Source organism: Narcine bancroftii, chromosome 13 (genome assembly GCF_036971445.1).
Source record: "Narcine bancroftii isolate sNarBan1 chromosome 13, sNarBan1.hap1, whole genome shotgun sequence".
Classification (NCBI taxonomy): domain Eukaryota; kingdom Metazoa; phylum Chordata; class Chondrichthyes; order Torpediniformes; family Narcinidae; genus Narcine; species Narcine bancroftii.
In genome coordinates this window covers 8379440-8405817 of record NC_091481.1, presented here as the reverse complement: position 1 = coordinate 8405817, position 26378 = coordinate 8379440, and the positions used below count along the sequence as shown (strand labels likewise).

The window sequence follows — 26378 nt, the reverse complement described above, 5'->3', positions numbered from 1 at the left end:
TGTAAAAAAAACCTTACCTCTGATATCTCCCTTAAATTTTCCTCCACTCACCCTAAACAATGACGTCTTTGTTACATTTAGCCCAATTCTGCAGACAACTTCTATCAAAAGTCTTGTGATAAAAACCTACGACCATTTTGCCTGACTGACTTGACATAATCTCACATTGGAAGTGACAGATTCAATCCTGATATCAGGTGCTGTTCATGTGGCATTTGCATGCTCCCCTGTGAGTTTCTTCCAGGACCTCTGGTTTCCACCACCCCCCCTCCCCCCCCCCCAACCTCCCTAAAATGTGTGGATTGGTAGCTTAACTGGCCACTGTAAATTGCCCCTAGTGTGTTGATGAGTGATGGAATCTGGGGAGAGTTACAGGACTGTAGAGAGCTTACAGGATCAGTGCAGGATTAACGGAGTAATGTTCAGCATGCTTTCTTTTTCAATCGTTTTTATTGGTTTTTATAAGTAATATAGAAATGAAGAAAAGGGAATAAAACTGTAAATACTGTATCACACATGTTTATATATATATATATATATATATATATAAAAACTCGATCACCCATCCACTGCACTGGGTGAAAATGAAAAAAAATCAAAAATATTGTATAAGATAAAACACCTAACCGACTCTAATAATAAAAAAAAACAACTAACAATAAACAGCTGAGCAGCTTATCCTGAGGGTTGCATATATTTTGCAGTTTTTGGTTCCTACCATGAATCAAAAAACAAAGGTGAGACTCTATCTCATCTGGAAGAGTGAAAACATCTAATCACATTAAAAACATTTACATCAAATAAAAATGAGACATAAATGGTTGCTATGTATCTTCAAATTTCCCCGACGAATCAAATGCATGATACCTAATTTTTTTTCTAAACTTAAACAGGATGTGATATGAGAGATCCATTGAAACACTGTTGGAGGTCTGGAGTCTTTCTATTTGAATAAGATGACCCTTCTAGCCAACAATGTAGAGAAGGCCATAACCTGTTGAACAGGTACCTATGTCTGGGTATTGCTTTTCTCGGCAGAAGAGCCCAACTCTCCCCCCCGCCCCCCTCCCACCCACAGATTCTGTCTGCATTCGAAGGCCAATTTACATGGGGAAGCTAGCCTCCCAGTCAGTTTGGGACACGAGTGGAAATCAGAGCTACCGCGGTCACGGGAGTATGTGTTGTGTGACTTATGTGGCCTTGTCTATGTCTCAGCCTGTGCCTCCTCCCCAAACCGAGGTTCCATACTGGTTTCCGTGAAAGCGCTGCTCTTGTTAATTAAAATGCAGTGAATCACGCTTGCCAGCATGGCATTTTTTTTGTCCCTTTTCTCTTGCCCTCATCAGCAACTCTTTGCAGTATCTTCTGGCCTCGTGAAGAGCTAATTACACCTCCTGTTTTGGTAACATCTTGCTTCTTTCCTCTGAGCTTTTATCCCAATCGTTGATCACCACAGTAAGAAGAAATGCCCCCTGAATTGAACCCTGCGGTGCCATTATCTCAGACATGGCATCCAGGAAAGGGTCACAGGAAAAGACTGTGCCTGGTGCATAACCCTCTCTGTCTTTGCCTGAATTTGAATACAGATCACATTAAAACAGACAGAACAACATTAAAATGAATTAAAGGGGGAGAAAATCAGGACTTGTTAAAAACTTTCACATATCACCATTATTTGCATAAATCCTGTTTGCATGTAATTAGAGTTGGATGTATAATTTGGATTTAAAATTATAGTCTGTAAGCACAGTGCTGAAGAGCGGAACTTTAGAAGGAATAAGTGGAGAGAATCTCGATTCACAGCTGAACCTGAGGCTGCACAAGTCCCATCGAGAGCTCTGACGTATCAGGCAATTTTTTTTGGTCACCATCGCTTTGCAGTGGATCATCACTGCTATCATGAGGTGGGGTGAAAGTGGGCTTGTAGTTGGTTAGTGGTGAGGGGGTGGAGGGATGTTGGGGGGGTGGGGTCATCAGCAGGGTCTGGCTGCCCCCTGTTGATCACTGGCTGGCACTGCATACAGAAGACTGGAGACTGAGCTGTGTAAGTTTCACTCATGATGAGATGGTCATGTAATGAAGCAGACAATGTGATATTACATGAAATTTCCTTTAGCCTTCCATAAGTCAGGCAGAGATTCACTGCCTGCAGAAATTGCACGGCGCCCCTTACAGCCAAAGAAAGAGAATCAAAAGAGAGTACACCCTATCATTAAACGTCCGTGGATTCCCTTCCAGCGCTCCCGCAGCCTCTGCAGCCAAATGGACACCAGTCCAGACCATCGACAACCCGAGCTCCAGATCCAAACCTCTGACACGATCAGGGAGCCTCCAGCTCCCTCTTGCCTTCCGGTTGCGGTACCTGGTACCCATTCGGCCAGTCTCCAACAGTCCTGTGCAAGTCACTTGACCTCAAGTCGCTAGCAGCCTGCTGGGGTGGGGTTGTTCCTCGCCTAGGGTCAGCAACAGCCTGTGTCCTTCAGCCTTAGCTCCTCTCTGGACCACCGCCGTGGTTATCCTCCTGTTGGGTTGTCTCCTCTACTTCTTCTCAAATGGTGGGAGGGGGGGGGGAGGTCTCCCCATTTTCTGATTTTCTGATGCCCTGCTTCCACTAGATGTTGAACTGTGCTCTGTAACAGAGGACATGCCAAGAAATTTTAACTTGTCATTTTTGAGGGTGGGAGCAAGCTGATCATTAATGTCATTTGACAAATATGCATGCGTACATTCGTAGCCTCGTGTCTTTTTTAGAGCACGACAGAGTGCATGGCTAATAGAGTCACACCCGCACAACACTGGGAGACCCAGGTTCAATTCCACCCTCTGGTCCTGTCTGTTTTCCCCACCATCTCTGTGATCACTTGGCTTCCTTGATTGCTGCTGTTTGCTCCCACATGTCATCATTGCGCGGGTTAGTCGGTTGACTGCCCCAATGTGTTGGTGAGATCCTGGTGGGACTTTGATGGAAATGTGCGGGAATAAAATGGGATAAATGTAGGAGTCATGTAAATGGCTGAATGACCTGATTCTGTGGTGGATGACTCTATAAATGAATGTAGGAAGAGTCTGTTGGTACGTACATGCTACAATGTACAGATACATTGGAAGTCTCACTTGCTGCAGCGCCCAGGTTCATAAAACACCATGATAATTATTTTGATGCTTACTTCTAGAAACTGCCAGCTGTTGATTATCTTCTCCAGCTCACTGCCCCTAATGCAGTCAAGGAAGTAAGCTCCAGCCCTCAAATGGATGTCTCTGACTGGCTCCTCACTTACTGACATTGAGAGAGAGATTGTTGTCCCGGGTGATGCATCTCAGAGGTTCAAAGGAGTGAGCAGACATGTGTGTACATGTTTAAAAGTGATCATGGATGATTATACACATCTGTAGAATGATCACGAGTGATTATACGTGTCTGTAGAGTGATCTCGCGTAGGTGTACACATCTATGGAGAGAGCATTGGAATGTTTACTTCTGCGGCGTGATAACGGATAAGCATACATGTCCGTGGAGTGATCACATGTGCATGTGAGCATCCACGGAGGGGGCACAGGCAAGCGTAGATATCCGATGAACCTGGTCCACTACTCAAAAGGAAAGCTTGTTGTCAGGTTAATTTCATCGTAGGACAGAGATCTCCTTGGTTGTTGGCATGTGATGTCCCGGAGAGACAGTCCAGCTCATTCTGTAATGTCAGTGGTGAGCAGCACCCCCCCCCCCCCCCCCACCGACTCTCTGTCCACTGTCCACACCTCCCACAAATTTGCAAACTCCTTGGGTACATGGAGGCAATCCCTTTGGGATTCCACTGACTGGCAGTTCCAAGAATAAAGGACAAAGATTGAAAAGCATGTCGGAATCTACTCACATCAACTGGTAAATGTTAAATTCCGTTAATTAAATGACAATCAATCACATCTGGAACAAAAGCCACTTCTTCTCATTCTAACCATGAAACAACCAGATTGTCATAAAAACCCCGTCTGGTTCACTGATTTCCTTTAGACAGGAATCTGTCACCCTAACCAGTACTGGCACCTCAATGGTCCCAGACTGTGAGACTGTGGTCATCTCTTTATTCCCCTCAGAAGTGTACAGTTTAAAGACCAGATTCAAATGATTTACAGGCAATAAGAGTTGGCCCTGAAGTCATGAATAGAATATTTAGATGAAGGTGACCTTTTCTAATTCAGGCAGTTCATCTTACAATGTAGACTGGAGTCATATTGACATTGAGTTGTACAGCAGGGGAACTTGTCCATGCTGACCAGTTGTCTCCCCAGCTCATCCCATTTGCCTACAATTGGGACCACATCCCTTTATCCAGGGGTCAGGAAAGGTGGAAGCCAATTGTTATCAGACCTCACATAAAAACCAACGCTGACTTTGCAAGACATTGTATTGTGATGTGAAATGTGTCAGAACAAGGTAAACTTCGAATTGTTCTAGACAGAGAAACAAATACAACAGTTAGTGTAGCATGGAACACGGTTACTATAATGGTTTCTTCTTTGGCTTGGCTTCGCGGACGAAGATTTATGGAGGGGGTAAATGTCCACGTCAGCTGCAGGCTCGTTTGTGGCTGACAAGTCCGATGCGGGACAGGCAGACAAGGTTGCAGCGGTTGCAGGGGAAAATTGGTGGGTTGGGGTTGGGTGTTGGGTTTTTCCTCCTTTGCCTTTTGTCAATGAGGTGGTTAATGCAAAGCTATTACAGTGCCAGCGACGTGGGTTCGAATCCGGTGCTGTCTGTAAGTAGTTTGTACTTTCTCCCTGTATCTGTGTGGGATTCCTCCTGGTGCCCCAGGTTCCTCCAAAAACGAAGTTAATTGGGTGTATTTGAGCGGCACAGACTCGTGGGCTAGAAGGGCCTGTTACCATGTTGTATGTATGTAAATATTCCAGTGCAATAGTTTGGCTGCAGGTTTGAGTGCCCCAAGGACAAATGGGGAAAGTTACCCCACTTCTGTGTGGGCATATCACCCACCTTTCTGTGGGCATATCACCCACCTTTCTGTGGGGTCATGGGGACAGGAGAGAGTTGAAGCCACCATCATGTACATTGTCCACCCCCTCTGATGCAAGCAGCTACAAGCAGCATGAGAGGAATTTGGTCATATCCACATGCTGCAGCTCCCTGTTGAACACGACCAAAGATAGTCCTCTCCCTTCCCTGTTAGTGCCCAAGCACATCTTGCTCCCACTGGGTTGGGCCTGAGATCCACCTTAGTCCTGTCTTGTCCAGTGTTAGGTCTGCTTTGTTCATGAATGAGTGAGTCAGACACCAGACTGAGTCGAAATCAAGGTTCTTTATTACCAGATTGTAACACTTACAACTAACAGTGTTAGTTGGAGAAGGCGCATTCTCCCGATATCAGCAAGTGGTGTTTTTTTTATACCCCAGGACACGCACTTAGTAAATTATCATACCATGACATTGTCCAATGAATTAGCTGTTGCTACCCTTCTCTGTTAGCCTGCTGCACATCATTCTTGTTATTGCCACACTTATCTTGAGCGTACAAGGTCACACCTGCATCCTGTTACTCCTTAGTACTGGGTGACTCCTTCTCCGGTCCCATCTCATGATGTTTTTACCTTACACCAGGCAGGTGTAAATATTTTCACAAGAGACACATTTAGTGTGGCGGTTAGCACAGCGCCAGTGACTTGGCTTTGAATCACTTGCGGTCGGTAAGAAGTTTGTACATTCTCCCCATCACCACTTGGGTTTCCTCTGTGTACTCCAGTTTCCTCCCATCTTCCAAAGACATACAGGGTTTGGAGACTAATTGGTCACATGGGTGTAATTGGGCAGTGCGGGCTCATGGGCCGGAAAGGCCTTTTACTGAGCTGTGTCTCTAAAATAAGAGCGGAGATTGAATGGGGCAGAGTCACACACACCTCTCCATCCTGCAGATGTCCTCTTCTCTTCGGATCTTTACGGTCCTGAAACCTAACAAAGACCACAGTCTGTCTGGGTCAGTAGCAGAACATCGAGCACCGTCACGCTGAGCACCGCCACACCTCAGGGCTGTGTGCTCAGCCCACTCCTGTTCACCCTGCTGATCCACAACTGCACCGCCAGATCCAGCTCCAACCGTGTCACCAAGTTGGCAGGTGGCAACGATGAGTCACACTACGGAGAAGAGGTGGAGAATCTCACGATAATGGCGCGAGGGTAACAACCCGAGTCTCCGCGTGGAATCAAAATCAGAAGCAGAATAAGGTTTGATATCATGAACGTCGTGAAATTTGTTGTTTTACGGCAGTAGTATGGTGCATAACAGGCACAAAACTATAAATTAAAATTCCTAAAGCAAGATTTTTAAAAGTAAATAAACAAATAAATTGTGCAATAAAAAATGAAATGTGAGGTAGTATCTGTACTATCTGTTCATTGTCTGTTCAGAAACCTGATAGCAGAGGGGGAAGGAGCTATTTTTGTAGCATTGAGTGTGTGTCTTCAGGCTCCTGTACCTCCTTCCTGATGGTAGCAGTTGGCCTTTACACAGTGCGGGCAAGCGGTGTCCCTACTTGGACCCGGGTGAAATTCCCGGGAAGGCACATCACCTGATCTGATGGAGATTAACTGGCAACACACGACATGGCTCCTCTCACTTCTCTGAATATTTACAGCCCTCTGCATTCTTCTGCAAAGCAGTGAGGCACACCCTTACATCTTTGGGATGGTGAGTAGTGTGGGCAATTGGAGCGGTGGAACTCAGGGTCCCATCTGAGAGGATTGGACGGTCAGGGAATGGAAGGCAGACCCTTACTTCCACAGCAGTCCTTGCCTTTAATATTCCTCCCAAAGGCAAGAGCATGGAGCTGCTTTTCAGCCAAAACCATTCCGTGAAATGAACACTAAGAGATACTCAGCAGGTAAGTCAGCATCTGTAGAGAGGGAGGCGGAGTCCACATTCCAGACCGACAAGTGGTTTCATCAGATACTGGTGAGCTCTGTTTCCCATTCCCCACACATTACCTGGCCCGCCACATGAAAGGGTGGCGGTGCAATGGGATGGCAATAAATCTGGATTCTTCTGAGATTTTCGTCAGTTCAGGCACTGTATAACTACAATGAGTTCAGACAATGCAGATTCATTGTAATTTTAGACGTTGGGGGAGTTAAATTATGAGCATTTTAACACTTGTGTGAAGATTACTGGCAATACCAGATTTGTTTGTCCACCCTAACTAAGACCCACATGAAATAGCATTGATGGGTCTGGAGTCACATATAGTCCATCCATGGTAAGATTGGAAATATTAATAATAATAAATGCAAGTCAGAAGAAGAGACCATAAATATCAAGAGATATATAAATATATGTTCGCAGTCTGATGGCGGAGGGGGAGCTGTTCCTGAATCTGGTGGCGTGAGCCTCGTGCCACCTATACCTCTTTTCTGATGGCAGTAGCGAGAACAGAGCATGTGTTGGGTTGTGTGGCTCCTTGATGATCAATGCCACTCTCCGACAGCAGCGTTTCCTGTAGATGTTCTCGAGGGTTTTACCCGTGATGTCCTGGGCTGTATCTACTATCTTTTTCAGGGCTTTACACTCAGAGGCATTGGTGTCCCTCTACTGTGCAAATATTCCATTGAATTTCTGAGCCATTGTGGTCATTACTTCCAAAGCTAAGATTATAACTGGCTTTATATTGACTTAACACAGTGCACTCGAGTCTCCTGAACTAAAAGAACTAAAAGACAGATGCACAACAACTCTGAAGGCTTTGCTCTGCCTGTGACATGTTTGACAATCCTTTTCATCAATCAAGCAAGAAACTTGTGTTCAATGTTAAAATATCAAACACCCTAGAAGATGTGCAGATCAATAATGTTTGCAAGTTTAACAGTGCTCTTGAAAAAAATCTGTGTCAGCCAAACTAGTAATTTGGAATGAATCGATTGATAAACATTTTGCCATCACTTGAGATTTTACTTTCAGAACTGTGCCAGATCCCATTTGAAATATTCATGAGTTTATTCACAGACTGCTCTCGAGATGGAATGGTGCTGTGTTTAGAGAGTTTATTGATCTGCGCAGGACACAAAAAAAAAACACTGGAGAAACTCAGCGGGTTGGGCAGCATTCATTGGGTGCAAAAGGGTGTTGACATTTCAGGCCTGGGCCTTTCTCGTCTTGATAGGAAGATGTGCATCTCTCAGGGGGTGGTCGGGGAACCTTGGCAGAGGATTGGTCCTGCGATGGTGAGTAGTGTGGGCAATTGGAGCAGTGGAACTCAGGGTCCCATCTGAGAGGATTGGACGGTCAGGGAATGGAAGGCAGACACTGTTCGTTGTCTGAAGGCGCCCAAAATCATCGAGGACCCTTTTCACCCCCGCCCCCCCCCCCCCCAAACACACACACAACATCTTTCAGCTGATCCTGTTGGGAAAGAGATACAGGAGTATTAGAACCAGTATCACCAGGCTTCCCATGGGCAGTGAGAATGCTGAACAAACAAAGGAACTGCTCACACTAACCCTCCCAGACTCTGATGTTAACTAAACTATATTTATTTTTTATTTATTTGTATATGCAAATTCTTGTCCTGCATGTGAATGCTTGTCTATATGTGGGTTATGTCTGGTTGTGCACCTACATGTTTTGCGCCGAGGATCAGAGAACACTGTTTCATCAAGTTGTATTTGGACCATCAGATGACAATAAACTTGACTTGCGGCTGGGTCAGGGTCTCGTGGGCATAACAATGACTGAGTGGAAGGATTGGGCAGAAGGATGAAAGGTGGTTCGGGGTTTGGTAATGCAGGGTTCATAGGGTTATGGCTTTTTACAGGATGGAAAAATCCCTTCAGCCCAACGCTCCCATTCTTCCCTGAGCTCGTCCCATTTTCCTAAGCTTCTCCCACATCTCTTGAAACTGTTTCTATCCATGAGCGTGTCTAAATTTTTTTTTAAATGTTGTAAGTGTACCTGCCCTACAGCTTTTTCTGCCAACTCATTCCATCATCTATGAGAAGAAATTTCCCCGTAGGTTCACCCCACTCACTTGAAATCTAGGACCCCTCATTTTAGACTCCCCTGTCTCTGTGCCCCTTGTGATTGATGTATGTCCATGAGGTCACTCCGTCAACTCCAGGGAAACAGCCCAGCCTTCCCAGCACAACCCCTTCAGTTCCAGTGACATCCTTGCAAATCTTTTCTGCTCCCTTTCCCTTAAATGATGACTCTCTTACCAGTTCCACGTGTGTTACAATCAAATGGTTGCCACACCAATGGTAATTGTTCCCAACATTACCAAGTTTAACTTACCCTACCATATTCTAAAAGGAGCATCACGGAGTGGGGCATATCTGTCACCATTTGATGCAAACATTTCACGAGGCATTTCATGCCAATTGAAACAGTAGAGGGGCGTGAATTAAAACAGAGCATCACAGCACAATGCCCAGGCCCGACAACCCACAAATGTTGTGATGACCTGTGTAAACCAACTCTGCCTCACACCCATAACCTTCTATTTTTCTGACATCCATGTCCCTATCAGAGTCTTTTGAAATCCTTATTGTACCAGCCCCCACCACCATCCCAGGCAATGCAGTCCAGGCACCCACCATTCTCTGTGCGAAAAAAAAATATATCTCCTCTAAACCAAATACCACTTTAAGTATTCCCTATGCCATGAGTGCTTTGTGATTAGTAAGGGATTGCTTAAGGTGGTATGTGAGTAAAAAATAAAAGGTTGAGAACCTCTGCTCTACAGCCTTCTAGTAATGAGGCGTCCAGAACAGAATGCAATGCTCCAAATGACATGCAAAAGTTTATCATCATATTCCTCATCGTGTTAAAGTCAAGCCACATTGAAAAGAATTATTATACTGGTGGTCTTTGTGATTTCACATGCCTTTCGATAGTAAAGTTGTTCACCATTTGAGCACATGGCACAGTCTATGGTGCAGCATTGCCATCTGGTGTCAGAGAGGTGGTATTACAGTGTAAAGAAACTGGCTCAATCAAGAATTTTAAATTACTGAGTCTTATTGTATCAAGGCTGGAAACACAAGGCAAGAAGAAAGGAATCAAAAATTAGCTGAAATTCTGGATTATTGCTGAAGATTTTTAATATTCTGAAATAGAATAGGAAACACTAAAATACTTTAGAAAGTACTTTAAAATTGGACCATAAGACTCTGAGAGAGAGGAACAGAATTAGGACATTTGGCTTAAGTTATCCTAAACTCAATGATAACTTCAATTAATAAAAGTGTCCAACACTTCTTCATGGGAGTTAAGTCAGAGAATTGCAGTCTAACAGGAAACGGTTGGCAAGATATAAAAAGTGGTGCAAGAGAGAATTCAGGACTGGTTGGGTGCCACAGAACTCACCCCTAGGGTTTTAACAGTTTGTAATCAATATGAAGGACTTGAGCGAAGGTTCGGGGAGTACTGTTGTCAGATTTGCTGACGATATGAACATGGATGAGATAGCAGGTTGTTAAAAGGTGTCTGGGATGTAATTAGGTCAAATATGTGGGTGAGAAGCTGGGAGATGACCTATAATGTGGGAATGGTTTACCATCGATGTCCTGCAAAGTTGCTATGAAACTCCTTTCCTTCTAACTCCATGCTCTTTGCATTAAAGGCCAACATTCCGTCAGCTTTCTGAATCACTTGTTAATTTTTTTTTGCTGCGATCCTTGGTCTCCCTGCAAAGCAACATTTTGCATTCGCACTCCATTTAATTAGTGATTGCCTTGGTTAATTAGTGCTAACAACATCTTTCACATCAGGATCAATCAAAGCTGGAGGTCAAGAAAGCTCATGTCGATCTCACGGGTCATTGCTATGTGCAACTCTGTCCATGCCTTACGGACCTCTGTGCAGACAACTTCAACTGCATTGCCCTCGACAGCACTATGTATTACCTTTCCGAAAAAGCACACCAGTTAGAAAGCTGTGGGTGGGTGGTAAGGGTACCAAGAGCTCGGATGGGCAGGCAGTCGGGGTCAAAAATTGGAGGGGGTCGACTTTTACACGGAATCGACTATTACATGAGTACATATGGTACCTGTCTACATTTGTTTAAAGTCAACCCCCTCCAATTTCTGACCCCGACTGCCTGCCCATCCGAGCTCTTGGTACCCTTACCACCCACTCACTGTAGTTCCTGAAGCCCTGACCGCCCACCCTCAACCCGGGCACTCAACCATCAGAACTCCCGCTGCCCCAGCCACAGACTCTCTCCTAGGCCCCAGCTGTCCACCTTCTCCCCGGCCGCCCACCCATTCGAAATCCCAAAGCCTTGACCGACACAGGTACTTACCGTGGTCAAAAACTGACCCCACCAAATTTGACCTGAAAAATTGGTCCAAAAAACTTGACTACTACACAAGTATATACAGTAACTGCTAACTGACAATCGAGAAGCATTATTTTGACCACCAGCAATTTTCTTGATGACTTGTAAACGAATAAAAACAATAAATCTAGCTCAGGTGGAATTTTCTCTTGAGGGTTGAATAACTTCATTCCTTTACAAAATATTTTATTGAGTTTAACACAACAATCCATATACAAAATATTAAAAAGCAAGACAAAATAATAACGCATACCTAACAAAATTAAAGTAGATTCACAGAATGCCATATTTTAAATTCCATCCCTTAAATACTATTACAGAAAATCACATTATATCTTAATAAGATTTAAAAGAAAAGGATATTACACAGGATAATAATTAAACACCATAAATCCATTTATCTAAAAGAAAAAAAACCTAAAACTAGAACTAATCTACCCCCTCCCTCTTAAGCAAGGTTACAAGAAAAATACAAAGATCGATCAAGTCACGATCTCCAGTAGACGGACGGACCAGGACTAGAGCTCCCAAATCATCTAAAACTGTCAATTATGATAATATTCTATAAAAGGGCCCCATACCTTGTCGAACTGAAACTTTTTATCTTTAATGCTATACCTAATATTCTCTAAGATTAGATATGACATTACATCCTGTAGCCACTGTGTAGGAGTTGGTGAACGTTCTTCTTTCCATTTCATTAAAACTGCTCGTCCGGCTATCAACATGTTAAAAGCTAAAACTCTGTCTTGAGAAGCCGATAAAAGTTTATTTGGTTCACAAGAAAAGCCAAAGAATCTAATTGAATCTTAAAAATAATTGGCAAAGAATTTAAAATATTCTGCTAATAACTTTGTAATTAGTACAGTCCCAAAACATATGAATCAGTGAGGCTTCAAAAATGTTACACTTTTTACAAAATGGATCAACATCCGCATAGAAACAGGATCATTTGAGTTTAGACGTGTGTATTCTGCATATCACCTTAAATTGTAATAAACAGGGCCTTGCACAAAACGAGGACATATTGATCAAACTAAGAATGGAAAACCAATCCGCATCTGAAAAAGTTACATTAAAGATCACGTTCCCAGTCATTTTTAATCTTAGCCATTGAGACTAATCTTAAATCCAATAAATCAATAAAAATGCATGAAATCAGTCCACTGTGAACAAATTGTAAATCAAAAAGTAAATCAAGAATATGAGTCTGTGATTCAAGGAAAAGTGTTCAATTTAGACTGAACCAAATGGCTAACTTGCAAATATCTAAGGATATTTAGAGAGCTTGAATTTAACTGACCATTGTTCAAAAGAAGCAAAGTTATTTCAAATAAATAAATCTTTAAAATGTTAATACCAAACCTATACCTTAAAGCCTTCATCTAATAATGGTGGATAAAATGGTTATCTTTAATAGAACTAGCCAGAAAAAAATTATTATAACCACAAATTTCTTAAATTGAGCCCATATTCTCAATCTATTCTCATTATCGGATTCGGTGTCAATTTAGAAAATGAAAAATGTAAAGCAGAACCTAAAGTTGCCAACATAAATGGTTTCTTGGAAACATTCAGTTCCATTTCTGCCCAAGAAGGGCGAATTACTAATTCATCAAATTTTAATAATAAATAATAATTCATCTGTGTATATTAATCGCCCAAATCTAAAATTTGGAGTGGCATTCCCCCATTCCAAATAGTTTTCTGAAGATGGGGTTCTTTTATATGTGGTTGTTTTCCCTGCCATATATAAGAAGAAATAACAGAATCTAATGAATTAAAAAAGGATTTAGGATTAAAAATGGGTACGGATTGAAAAAAATACAAAAATGTATTCCTAAGGCTCAATTCCACTCCTGACGTCTATCCATCCGGACTGAAACAGGCAAGGCTACTGGCCACCATTATGCTATCCTTCTACAGGAGCTCTATCAAGAGCGTCCTGGCCTGCTGCATCACAGTGTGGTACAGTTTCTGCAGAGAAATGGATCGGAGGTTAATCCACCGGACCATAAGAGTGGCAGAGAGGATCAATGGAGTCTCCCTCCACCCCATTGAAGTGATCAACCAAGATCATTCTCTGAAGAGGGCGTGCAAAATCATCAAGGACCCCTTCCACCCTGTACACTGCAATTTTCAGCTGTTCCTGTCGGTGAAAGGATACAGGAGGATCAGAGCTAGCACCACCAGGCTGAGGCACATCTTCTTCCCATGGCCAGTGTGAATGCTGAACGACCAAAGGAACTGCTCACACTAACCATTTGAGACTCTCATATTCATGAAACAATAGTTATTTATTTATTTGTTTGTGTGAATGAAATAGTTGTCTTGCATATGTATTGTTTGTCAGTATGTGGGTTTATGACTTGTTGTAAGTCTTCTTTTTTTTTCCACTGAGGGCCGCAGAATGCTGTCTTATTGGGTTGTACTTGTACAATCAGATGGCAATAAACTTGACTTGAACATTACCTGTGTCCCTGCATTTATTTCCACAGAATAAAACCACTCTACAAAGCATGGAAAATCCTATCCACTGACAGATGGAGGAAGTTCTTCATCGTCACCCCTTTGGCCTGTGGGTTATCCGTCTTTGGCTGGAAGCTCTCAGCCAAGTTTCAGTTCCAAGTGGAGGAATACACGCCTCAATTCAGGCTCATGAACCTGAAAGAGGCCCTTAACATCAGATCTTTCCATGCAGGGTAACAGACAACACAAGTTGGAGCAGGATTTTCTGAGCCATTTTGTTGGCTCCATCAGTGGAGAGAATGTAATTTACAGGGAATTCTGGCTGTTCCGTTGCTCGTTGCTGTATTTAAGGATGTACCAATGAACAGAAGATGGATCCAATGTCTTGGAAACGTAAAAATATGCAAAGTTTCAAGGATGAAAGAATGCAGGGGATGTGCAGGTTAGAACATCTCTCCAAATGGATCACACATTTCAAATTAAAGTTAATTCAATTCCTTTAAAAAAAATTCTCCACAAAGGTTCGTTAAACTAAAAATTATATCACAACTTTAACACTGAGAGAAAGTGATAAGATTACCTCCAATATAGACGAAGGAACATTAGCCTTTCAAAGAACATATTCTGTGTTTTCAAGGATTTGAAGACCCAAACAAGCCCTTCCTTCTCTACCACTGCTGTGCTGGGATTTACAACTACTCGCCAATTTTAACTCATTCTGCCCTGGGATGTTCAAATATTACACTGCAGCCACAGACCAGATTGTATGTTCAAATGTACAGAGTAGGGCTTGAACCAGCACCCGATGAGCTGAGAGACAAATGGGTGTGTTCACAAGAGTTTTAGATGCTAGAGCGTGAACAGTCTGCTTTAATGTGCTGCCTCCTGCCTTCCAAGGATATGGGAGTCAGATGGAGGTTGGTGCACTAAGATGAGTTACAAGTGGCTTTTGTGTCGTGTCAGTGTTATTGTCAGCCAACTCTATATGCTGTTTAAAAATCCATCAAGAAATATGACAGATAATGGTGTTGCCAACTACCTCCCACTTGAGACTTCAGAGTGGTGTGTCATTGGTAAGTGACAGCTTCTTATCAGTCCATTAAGGGCCTACATCCTCCATGACTCAGTGCCAAAAGGACAATTGAGGCCTCTCAGAATTTGACAGCCAATACTTCCTCCATTTCTTATCCTATTTATGCAGAAGACTTGAGAAGTTTCCCCAGTAAGCACTGCTGGGGATTCATGAAGAATGGCATGTCCTTGATTTATTCTCTTATTTATCCATCTCAAAGTTAAAATTCACGAAGGAGTTCATTTAGTCATTGTCATCAAGTCAAGTTACCTTTATTTGTTGTTTTTACTATCCTTGCACAGTAAAGACGAGGTAGTGTTTCTCCAGGACCATGGAGCATACTTACATAAATATCAGTTAGAAGTTAAACACATTGAAATGTTAAAATATTAAGACGTATACAGTAAAAGACCATGGTACATTATCCACAAATGTACTGAGAATTCAAGAGCCTGATGGCTTGGGGGGAAAAGCTGTTCCCCAATCTGAATGTAAGGGCTCGAGTGCTATGGTACCGCCAACCAGATGGCAGAGGGAAAACAGTTTACGTAAGGGGTGTGCGGAGTCCTTCACAAAGTTTATTGCCTTTCGCCTGCATCGAGTGTAGTAAATGTGCTTCGTGGTGGGAAGAGAGCTCCCAATGATCTTTTCCACTGACTTCACTATCCTCTGCAGGGTCTTGCGGTCCGAGGAGGTACAGTTTCCAAACCAGAAGGTGATGCAGTTGTACAGGATTTTCTCGGTACATCCTCTGTAGAATGTAGTGAGGATGGAGGGTGGGAGATGAATTTTCCTCAGCCTTTGCTGAGGTAGAGGCGCTGCTGGGCTTTCTTGGCTGTGGAGCTGGTGTTAAGGGACCAGGTGGGATTCTCCGTCAAGTTCACTCTAAGGAACTTGATACCGTTGACAACCTCAATGTTGGAGTCGTCAATGATCAGTGGAGTGTGGTCCCCCTGGACCCTCCTGAAGTCGACAACCATCTCTTTTGTTTTATTAACGTTCAGATACAGGTTGTTGGCTCAGCACCAGTCCCTTAGCGACTGCACCTCATCTCTGCAGGGGCTGACTCCTCATTCTTATCAATTAGGCCCACCACAGTCGGGTCGTCAGCAAACTTGATAATGTGGTTCGAGCTGTGTTTGGCTGCACAGTCGTGGGTCAGCAGAGAGAACAGCAGTAGACTAAGCACGCAGACCTCGGGACCCCCCGCACTCAGTGTGATTGTCTTGGAGATGCTGTTACCGATCTGGACTGCTTGAGGTCTCCCCGACAGGAAATCAAGAATCCAATTGCAGAGGGAGGTGTTTAGACCCAGCAGGTTCAACGTCCTTATCAGGTACTGGGGTATGAATTGTATCAATTGAAGTCAATAAACAGCATTCGAACATACGACTCCTTGTTTTATGACTCATCATTTCCAGTTATTCGGCCGGCAACGGCGGTGTCATCAGCGAATTCACCTTTGGACACCTGATTACTCCTGGGTTGAAGATGAAGAGTTTCTGCTCATCTTTTTTAAATCTGTTGGATGATTCATGGTGAAATAAAATAGACAGATAGCTTATTCCATTAATTCAAGCCGTTGCATTGATTATGTGTTAACATATGTTGCCAGCAGTAAAAATGACGTGAGGTTATCTATCACCCTCGAGTTTTGGGATTAAAAATTTAAATTATGCAAATTAACAAAGTGATATAATATTAATATGTCACAGAATTACGATTCCCATAAATTGCATTTTGAGTCAACAGCCATTAATAAACCTGGGAATGGTGCAAAGTAATTGATCAGCAAAAATGATTAGGGAATCGTAAATGTGGAGTAATGAGAAGGGGTTCAGGCGAGACAGGTTTTTAGAGGGAGCTGCGGTGAAGACCTGATACTGACTGTCTTCCAGCTGTGAGGTATTAGGCCCTTTCAAACCGCCGTGTAAAATGGGGTTAACGGGACAATTTGCCCTGTTAGCGAAGCAGTTACTCAGCAGTTAGAAAGGGTCTGACCCGGTCAACCCCGTCAGAATCCAACCACGTCCCTGACCTAGCTCAGAGCTCGTCGGAGGAACCCAGGAACCTAGGAACTTACCTAGGTCACATCCACGGGGGATTTGAAAATGAAAATGGCCAGCCCGCTTATTCTGGTGACATCAGCACTTGTGTGTGTGCATCACCGGGTGGCCAGCATCTGAACAACTGGTGAGTACGTGACTCGTCATTGCGGGGGCAGGATCCCCCTTAAATCGCTGTGATGGCGATTTAATGGGTCGAATTTTCCCCACTGATCAGACCCGGGTCCCAGGAGGGCTCCCCAAGTGCTGCAGTTTAAAAGAGGCTAGTGTCGGCTGTAGAAGCAGGTTAACCAAAACCCAGCCTCACACAGTGACTGTCTCCCCAGATGGAAAGAAGCAATGCAGCTGAAGGCCTTCCTGATCCACAGCTCAGGCCAGGATTTTTCACTTTGTGAGTGGTGAGTACTGGAACATGCTGGCAGAGAGAGTGGTGGAAGCAGAGTGGCTGACAACATTTAAGAAGCACCTGGAGCAGCCATTCTCAACCTTTTTATTGGCTATGGCCCTCTGAGGACCTTGCTCAAAATTTATGGGCCCCCTTCCCTGTGAAGCAGTCAAGTTTAATTTGGATTCTTCCGCATTTCTCTCCTACCGACTATGTAAAAAAAAACAGAATAAAGAAATTATAATTTTGTTCCATGGCCCTCTTAAATGTTCCGTGGGCCTCAGAGCTATGGGCCCCATTGAGAATGGCTGGTCTACACAAGCACTTGAATTGCCTGTGCATTGAAGTCCAGGGCCAAGTACTGTAAGGTGGATTAATACAGATGGATGATTATGGGTCAGCATGGGGGTCGGGCTGAATGGCCTGATTTCAGAGTGAAGAACTCTGCCTCTTACCTATCACCTTTCACATTACTGACAGCAATCAACCTATCAACTGCGCCTCTGGTCTCATGACTCCAGGTGGCCACATTAATGCAGTCCCGACCAAGTGTGGCAGTGCTGTGGGTGTCGTCACGTGAGGTCCCTCAGGTGAAAGGATGTGAGACATCACCCCCAAAGAAAGTCAGGGAACTTCTCTTGCCCTTCCTAAAACTTAATTCAAGATTCAAGATTTTTTAAATTGTCATCCAATGAAACAGAAAAAATAATATTACACAAAATTTCCTTTAGTCTACTGTAAGGCCAGACCAAGATTCTCTATCAGCAGAAATTGCCCAGTGCCCCTTATAGTCAGAGAAAGAGAAGCAAAAGAGAGTCTCTCCCAGAGTCACTGAGTGTCCATGGATTTGCTCCCAGCACTCCCGCAGCCACACAGCCTTCAGTCTAAACCATCAGTAATCTGAGCTCCAGATCTGAACCTCCAATCCCAAAACCTTCAGCGCCCTTTCGCATCCCAGTTCCAACGCCTGCTACTTTTCAGCCAGTCTCCAGATCCTGGTGCAAGTCCCTTGACCACAGTCGCCAGCTGCCCTCCAGCCTGCATGGGTTCCTCACCTCGTGCCACCAACGGCCCCACCGCCTGTGTGTTCCTCAGCCTCAGAACCCTTCGCCGGTCTGCCACTGTGGTCTCCGACCCTGAGGTTTCCTCCTCGACTTCTCCACAAGGTGGGCGGTCTCCCTGTTTTGTGGCGCTCTGCGCCAGTCCTCAACTTCCCCCGAGTCTGCAACCCCTCATGGCCGCTGCCAAACATAGGCGCCGCCATCTTGGGCCAAGATCCCGCAGTCCCAGGATTTTAACCTTTAACGGACTGTTTAAAGCCTGTACAGAGCCAATGGCAGTCAGACTGGGCGTCTTGACCCCACGGAGCAGCGCTGTGTCTCCGCTCTTCACTCTCCCCAGGTCCACACCAGTGGAAATGCTGCCGCTGCAGCAGGTCTGGAAGTGCCGCCATTTATTTTTTAATGCACTGTATATCATCAAAATACTCCTCTGTTGTAATCCAAAAATAAGCACGAAAACTCAGCCCTATTGACTCATCAAATTACACACAAATTGGCTGTGGAGCCACTTATATTCAAGCAAAGAGTGCTTCATTATCTATGTAGTGTTTTGAGGGGATATGAAGCATCTTATGAAGATCAAATCATTATATCTTCTGCTGAGAACTGACCCGAATATAAGCATTGCACAGACTTTACTTTGTCATTTAGCAGCAGTTCCAAACAAATCCAGTGAAGGTAGCTCACGCGTGGCTATGTCACAATGCGTGCATCAGTTTTAATTGAGTGTTTGCAAGAACTCAACCCATGAACTGACAAGGTTAGACAGCATAAATGACACTCACTAATCCCAGTACAGGCATGGAAGGCTGATGCAAAGGCAAAGCACAATGTGGCATTTCACAACTCCTCGCTCATTCCCCCCGAAGAAGGTGGCTGCGGACATCCTCAGGTCAGACGCCGTCGGTCTCGGAGAGCAGGCGCTGGTCATGGCCCTCTTGTAACCTTGCTTCCTTGAGCAAGCTTCTGGCTATCTGAGACCTCCTTCCGAGATCAAATTCTGCTTGCTCAGGTTTCTGTGATCCACCCTGGGATGACTATTGACACCAAAGGTGCTTTATAAATGCAAGCTGTTGTTCTTGGGTGAAGACTGAGGCAATAAAATAAAAAGCAAATCACAGAAGTTTGAAGACGCTGTGATTGAAGTCAAAACACAGAAATGTTGGGGGTACACGACTGGGCTCACAGGGCACATAGGAGATAGAGATCTATTATTGACATTTTGGGCCTGAGCCCTTCTTCAAGGAATAAGCCAACAAAATACAAGTCAGATTGGATTGCATTGGCCAAGACATTGCTCTCAACACCTCTTTTGTTTCTTTGCTTCCCACCATCATCCTCCCCCTGCCTTGCGCACCATCACAGACCTCAGATCTTCTTCCCTCCACCAGTTACCCTCCCAGCTCATATACTGTCCTGCGAAATCTCTGATTCTAGCAAAAAGACAACTTCTCTTTTCACAGAAGCTCCCTGACCTGCCCGTTGCTGTCTTTCCGTCTTCTTCGTCACTAACTAGAGCTGGGCCATGAAAAAAGTGTACCTTAAATGCCAATATTACGGATCATTGCCTGGCACTAAAACTAGGCATTGGCTCAGGAGAACGCTAGACAACAGAACATTAGGCAATAGAACTGTAGAAGGCTGTGGCTACACATATTTATACTACATATGTGTACAGCGTTATAATAATAGCAAGGTTAGCTTAGCAGTTAGTGCCACGCTGTTTCAGTTCCAGTGACCGGGTTCAAATCCGGCACTATCTATAAGGAGTTTGAACGTTCTCGCCGTGTCTGTGTGGGTTTCCTCTGAATGCTCAGGTTTCCTCCCACCCTTCAAAACGTACGGGGGGGTTGTAGGTTAATTGGGTGGCATGGGCTAGTACCTGTTACCGTGCTGTATGTCTAAATTTAAAAATTTTAAATTTTATTTCACTGTCTGAAAATCAGGACATCACAGGCAAAACCCTCCCCACCCTCGAGAATATCTACAGGGAACACTGCCGTCAGAGAGTAGCAGCAATCGTCAAGGATCCACACCACCCAGCGCATGCTCTTTGTCCGGGCAGGAGTACACATGGAAGTCTGCAAATGCTATGATTGTACAGGTAGTAAAAAACACAGAATTGCTGGAGGAACTCAGCCGGTCTTGCAGCGTCCACAGGAGGTGAAGCTATATTACAGACGTTTCGGGCCTGAGCCCCTCTTCAAGGTATAAGCAAAGAACAGGAAGATGTCAGAATAAAGACTGAAGACTGGCAGGGGGAGGAGTCCAGACCAACAAAAGGTGTTCATTGGAGATGAGGAAAGGTAAGAATTAATTTTGGCTCTGTGAAAGGAAACTTCTCCCGAGAAGTTGACATTAATACCAACCAGTTGGAGAGTACCCAGATGGAAGATGAGGTGCTGTTCCTTCAATTTGCGGGTGGTCTCGGTCTGGCAGTGCGTGAGACCATGGACAGACACGACAGCAAGGGAAATGCTCTGGCAAAAAGGCACGTCTTATTACCTTAAAGGCAAACATCATCAAGCAAAGTGTAAAGCAGCTGCCTGATCAACCTTGTCCTTCTTACTCAGAGTAAATTTCCTCACAAGTACAAGACTGTAATATACTTCTTAATGCTGAATGCAGTTTTGAAGGAAACCTTTTGAAATGAAGCTGTAAGCAAATGACAATGTTCCACCAAATGTTCACCTCCTTACAAGGTAATCAGAGGTAAGCATTATTACCACTTCCACAGAGGGCTGTGAATGGGATAGCTGCAAAATAATTATACAGAACCATATTTATCATTTATAATTTACATATAATAGTTATTTACACATTAGTGGCTTAAGTGTCGAGAGGAACTATGGGGAGTTGAATGAAGTCTGCAGTGGATTACGCCAGAACCTTAGATAAATAGTTTACATCATGTCTGTGCACTCTCACTGTGGAATGTGAGGGAAGGGATAAAAAGACAAGAATCCTTCCCTGTTCTTCACATACCAAGCAACTTCCTTCATTGATAGCAGCCACAAGAGACCAGAGCCCCTGAAATTCCCCGCCCCATGCCGTGGGCAAATACTCTAACTGAAGGTGGGGCTCAAAAGGAGAGAAGGTTCCCATCTGTCCATCTCATGACATGTATTTATTTCATCAGTGAGGTTCATCAAGATTTTTGGTCTGGTCTGCTTCACTTAATAAGACAGCATCTTTTTGTGAACGCATTCCCAATGTGGCCACCCTGAACCTGTGCTCGGGTCACGCATACATCAACTCCATCTCTTCCTCACACACCAGCTCCTAATCTGCAGTTCGGTGATGTTAACCTGTTGGAAATGGCAGGAACTTGCCTGCCCTCACCGACAGCAAGAGGTCAAGGTTCCATTATTGTCATGTAATACTTATATTTCGAATGTAACATGCGTGAAATTCTTTAACTTGTTTACCATAAGGAAGTCAGTGAGTCATGACTTTGTCAAGCACCCCCTGCAGAAATGAGACTCCAGCGAGGAATGAATTCACAACCCCTAGTTTACAGACCAGTGCTCGAACCACTGAGCTATTGGAACCTCCTCAGGTATCAGTGTTTATGGTGGTACACTGCCCGCCTACTGCAGGGGGCAACCTCTGTACCTGCAGGAGTGTAAGAGAGACAGGACCACACCTGGCCAGCTGTCATTCAGTCAACCTGAATGGATCAAGTCCCACCCGGTCGGATGTCAATCACCCTCCGGGACATAAGCCTGCGCGGGCCTCCGAAGTCTCACTCAGAGTGACTGCAGCAACAGCCAGCCTGGCTCGATGGAAGTCTTTGTGGATTAAAGCCTGTTGTACAGTCTTTACCTTGTGGGTGTCTGGTTCTGTCTAACAGTGCACTGTTGAACTGAATTGAATTGTTTTTGCGAGAGGGATTGAGTTTTGGAGCAAGGAAGTTATGCCGCAGCTCGACAGGATGTGGTGCGTCTGCACATGGAGTTCTGTGGGCAACTCTGGTCTCCTTGCTTGAGGAAGGATGTACTGGCCTTGGAGGCGGTACAGAGAAAGTTCACTAGATTGATTCCAAAAAAGAGGGGGGTTAGCCTACCAGGAGAGATTGAATCGTCTGGGACTGTAGAGTTCAGAAGGATGAGAGGGGATCTTATAGAAATGTATAAAATCTTGAAAGGAATGGACAAGATAGATGGAGGCAAGTTGTTTTCCATGGTAGTTGAGGCGAGAACTAGGGGAGTCAGGGTAGTGGATTTAGGACAGAGATGAAGAGGAACTGCTTCTCCCAGAGGGCGATGAATTTTTGCTCATGGAAACAGTGGCGGCGACCTCAGCAAACACACTTAAGTCTAAATTGGAGAGATTTTGGAAATTATGGTGGGTGGAGCTGAGCCCATCATCAGATCAGCCATGATCTCATTGAATGGCGAGCAGGCTTGACGGGCCGAATGGCCGCGCTCTGCTCCTATTTCTTACTAAGGAAGAAATTGCTCCCGGCATTCCTGTTTGAAGCACACAGGCGAAAGGTGAACCGAAGGGGCAGTGGCTGGCGGTGCGTGTCCCTTTAAGAGGGAGGGTCGACGGGGATGTCTTTGTGTTTCGCCAGGACTGAGGCTATTGTCATTTCAGCGGGTGAGCTTCGAGCATCAACTCGCCCGGGGTGGGGGGGGCGGCAGGAGAATTGGGGAGCAAGAGCCAGCAGGACGAGTTGGAGAGAGAGCGCATTTCTCCCACTTCCCAAGTGAAGGTTCGCGTTCGAGTGGGACAGTGGCAGAGATTTGCAACTTGGCCCCAAAGTTGAGCCAACTCCCCCAGCAACGTGTCCCAGCCCCGCGGAGATGAGGTCCCTGCTCCGCCTCGGCGTTCTGGGTGAGTGCCCGCTTTTCAAGCAGCCACTGGGAATCGTGGGGACCTGATCCCAAAGACTGTGTCCCGGAGGCCGGCAACTTGTAGCCTTGCCCCAGAAGGGGTGGGGTGGGGTGGGGGGACACTGCGGTGGGGTGCTGAACACCGTGCTGTCCCGGGTTGAATGTGTTGGGCTGTGGTTGGAGAGGTGCAGGTGGAAAACTTGCTTCTGGGGACTGTCCTGCTGCCGCTTCACAGGCTTCGGGGAATATTTCCACGTGGTTTGCCTTCCCCTCCCCCCCCCTACCTTAATGCCATTGACATGATCTCCGAGACCACCCTTCACTGCAGTGTAACAGCCCCCCCTCCATTAATGCCATTCACATGATCTCCGAGACCACCCTTCACTGCAGTGTAACAGCCCCCCCTCTATTAATGCCATTCACATGATCTCCGAGACCACCCTTCACTGCAGTGTAACAGCCCCCCTCCATTAATGCCATTCACATGATCTCCGAGACCACCCTTCACTGCAGTGTAACAGCCCCCCTCCATTAATGCCATTCACATGATCTCCGAGACCACCCTTCACTGCAGTGTAACAGCCCCCCCTCTATTAATGCCATTCACATGATCTCCGAGACCACCCTTCACTGCAGTGTAACAGCCCCCCTCCATTAATGCCATTCACATGATCTCCGAGACCACCCTTCACTGCAGTGTAACAGCCCCCCCTCTATTAATGCCATTCACATGATCTCCGAGACCACCCTTCACTGCAGTGTAACAGCCCCCCTCCATTAATGCCATTCACATGATCTCCGAGACCACCCTTCACTGCAGTGTAACAGCCCCCCTCCATTAATGCCATTCACATGATCTCCGAGACCACCCTTCACTGCAGTGTAACAGCCCCCCCTCTATTAATGCCATTCACATGATCTCCGAGACCACCCTTCACTGCAGTGTAACAGCCCCCCCTCCATTAATGCCATTCACATGATCTCCGAGACCACCCTTCACTGCAGTGTAACAGCCCCCCTCCATTAATGCCATTCACATGATCTCCGAGACCACCCTTCACTGCAGTGTAACAGCCCCCCCCCATTAATGCCATTGACATGATCTCCGAGACCACCCTTCACTGCAGTGTAATCTGCAGACGCTGAGGTCGTAGTTAAAACGCCCAGAAATGCTGGGGGAACTCACCTCCATAGGAAGTAAAGATATGAGCAAGGAATTAGCAACAAAAAAACACCACCAGGCAGGCATTTAAATGAAAGGCTAGAGATTTAAGGGGGAAGAGTGAGAGGAGGAGAAGTCCAGGCCAACAAAAGGTGTGAGTTGGATATGATTAGAAGAAAGGTGAGAATTGATTTTTTTTTCCCCCCTCTTCTGTGAAAGGGGGCAAGGGAAGAGAGGGCTGAGGGAAAAGCGACGGGAAAGAAGTAATGGGGGGGGGGGGGGGTTTAACAGAAATTGGACAAGTCAGTATTAGTGCCTTCCACTTGTGCCTGGATGGAAGATGAAGTGTTGTCCCTCCCATTTGTGGTGGTGCACAAGACCATGGCAAGGGAATGGGACAGGAAATTGAAATGGACGGCCGCTGGGAGATCCATGCTTTTGTGGTGGACAGAGCCGAGGTGCTCAGTGAAGTGGTCTCCCAGTCTCTCTGATGTCGTGAGTTCTCTGAATGCTGGGCGTTCAGGACCCATGTCTGGCTGGTTGATGCCATCTGCACAGAGCATTCCTTCCCTTTAACATAATGACACTTCAGTCCATAACTGAAGATGGGTGGTTTCCACTCCCAAGTCAACCAACTTCCCTCAACGTTTTATTTAAAAAAAAGCTTTAATCAATTGAAGCAGCTTCAACATTTATTTGCGGGAGGTAATAATGGAGGCATCCATTTGCCTAAACTCTCCCCAATAAAGGATGTGGGTCATTTTCGACTCATTGCAAATGGTTTGCGCTCTTTCGAGCCCAGAGGACCCCAAAATCTAGCAGCAAGATAACTTTACCAAGACGATCGTTACTTGAATAAAAATGTTTTTAATTCTCTTCAAACATAATAAGATCAGTCTTTAACTTATTACTATTAATTTAACCCCTTCTCATTTTAAGCACATGTTTATGTAATGTGTGTGTGTTCAGGAAAGTTCTCTGTTTCACTGTCCAGTCATTCACTTTTCACTTCCAAGTTCACTGGTATCAGGCAATTTTCATACTATGGACAGAATTTAACATTTATGATCTTCACAAGGGTTCTGTTACTGCAAAGGAAAGTCAGAGAGAGATATTCATTGTTTGTTGGACACGCACAAACTGATCTCCTTCAATCCAGTTGCTTCAGTGAATGGCCGAAGAAACTTGCTCCCTCATGGGTTTTCCCAAAAGATAACCTCTTCCTCCAGGTTGCCACAGAGTTCTCCTTTTTCCCCTATTTCACAAGAAATGCATTAACCAGCTACATCCTCTTGCAATTGACTACAAAGGATTAGAATAGGCTGAACTCTGAACTCAAACCCTGCCTTCAAATGGGGTCTTCGAGCAGGTCTGCAATACTTGCAATTTCCAACACCAACTCCTACTGTAAACTGAAATTCTCTCTTCCCCATCCCCACCCCCTCCCCAAAGAGAATAGTATGTCTTTTTTTCTCTCTCTGCAAAACTATGTGACCCCTCTTAGAACAGCAAACTTCAACCACACTTTGATCACTGGCAAAAGATTAATCAGTTTCTGAGCCTGGGTATCTGTTCCTTTTCGATTCCACATCAGTCCAATTAACACCTGCTTGTGAAGTCTTCATATGCACTCTTTACAATCACTGTAGAACTGGAGTCTCTGCTTAGGCAGAGCTCTTGCATTTCAAATGAGATGTCTTTTGGATGTGTATCTAAACTAAAACCCAACGATCTAAACCTTTTAAAGATGTATTTTTGTCATAATTTTAATTAACCCATTCCGTAATAGCATTCGCATATAAATCAGATCGAGGAAGAGTGGTGAGTTTCTGTCTTTAAAAATCATTAGTTACCCAGAGAGGATTATTTAAAACCTGGTTCCCTTTCCTGATACATTACACATCAAATTCATTTAATTATTTGAATTTAAATTCCTGAGGCATTCTTGTGGAATTTTTAACTGGTAATGTCGTTGACTCCTACCTACTTCC

General features: G+C 44.8%; 1 protein-coding gene across 5 annotated transcripts in view; it reads left to right on the top strand.

Moving 5' to 3' along the window:
- The window catches only part of podxl (podocalyxin-like), a 230836-nt gene that overhangs the window by 118817 nt on the left and 85641 nt on the right, over positions 1-26378 (top strand). For 2 of the 5 annotated variants that reach the window (XM_069910126.1, XM_069910125.1), the window contains exon 1: positions 22996-23226. The exons of 2 other annotated variants lie outside the window; for them this stretch is intronic. In XM_069910126.1, coding sequence (XP_069766227.1) covers positions 23196-23226 — 31 coding nt within the window. In that variant the 5' untranslated portion in view covers positions 22996-23195. Of the gene's footprint in view, positions 1-17267; positions 17340-22995; positions 23227-26378 lie in introns of those variants that run through there. One more of the 5 variants, XM_069910130.1, reaches the window with a different exon arrangement.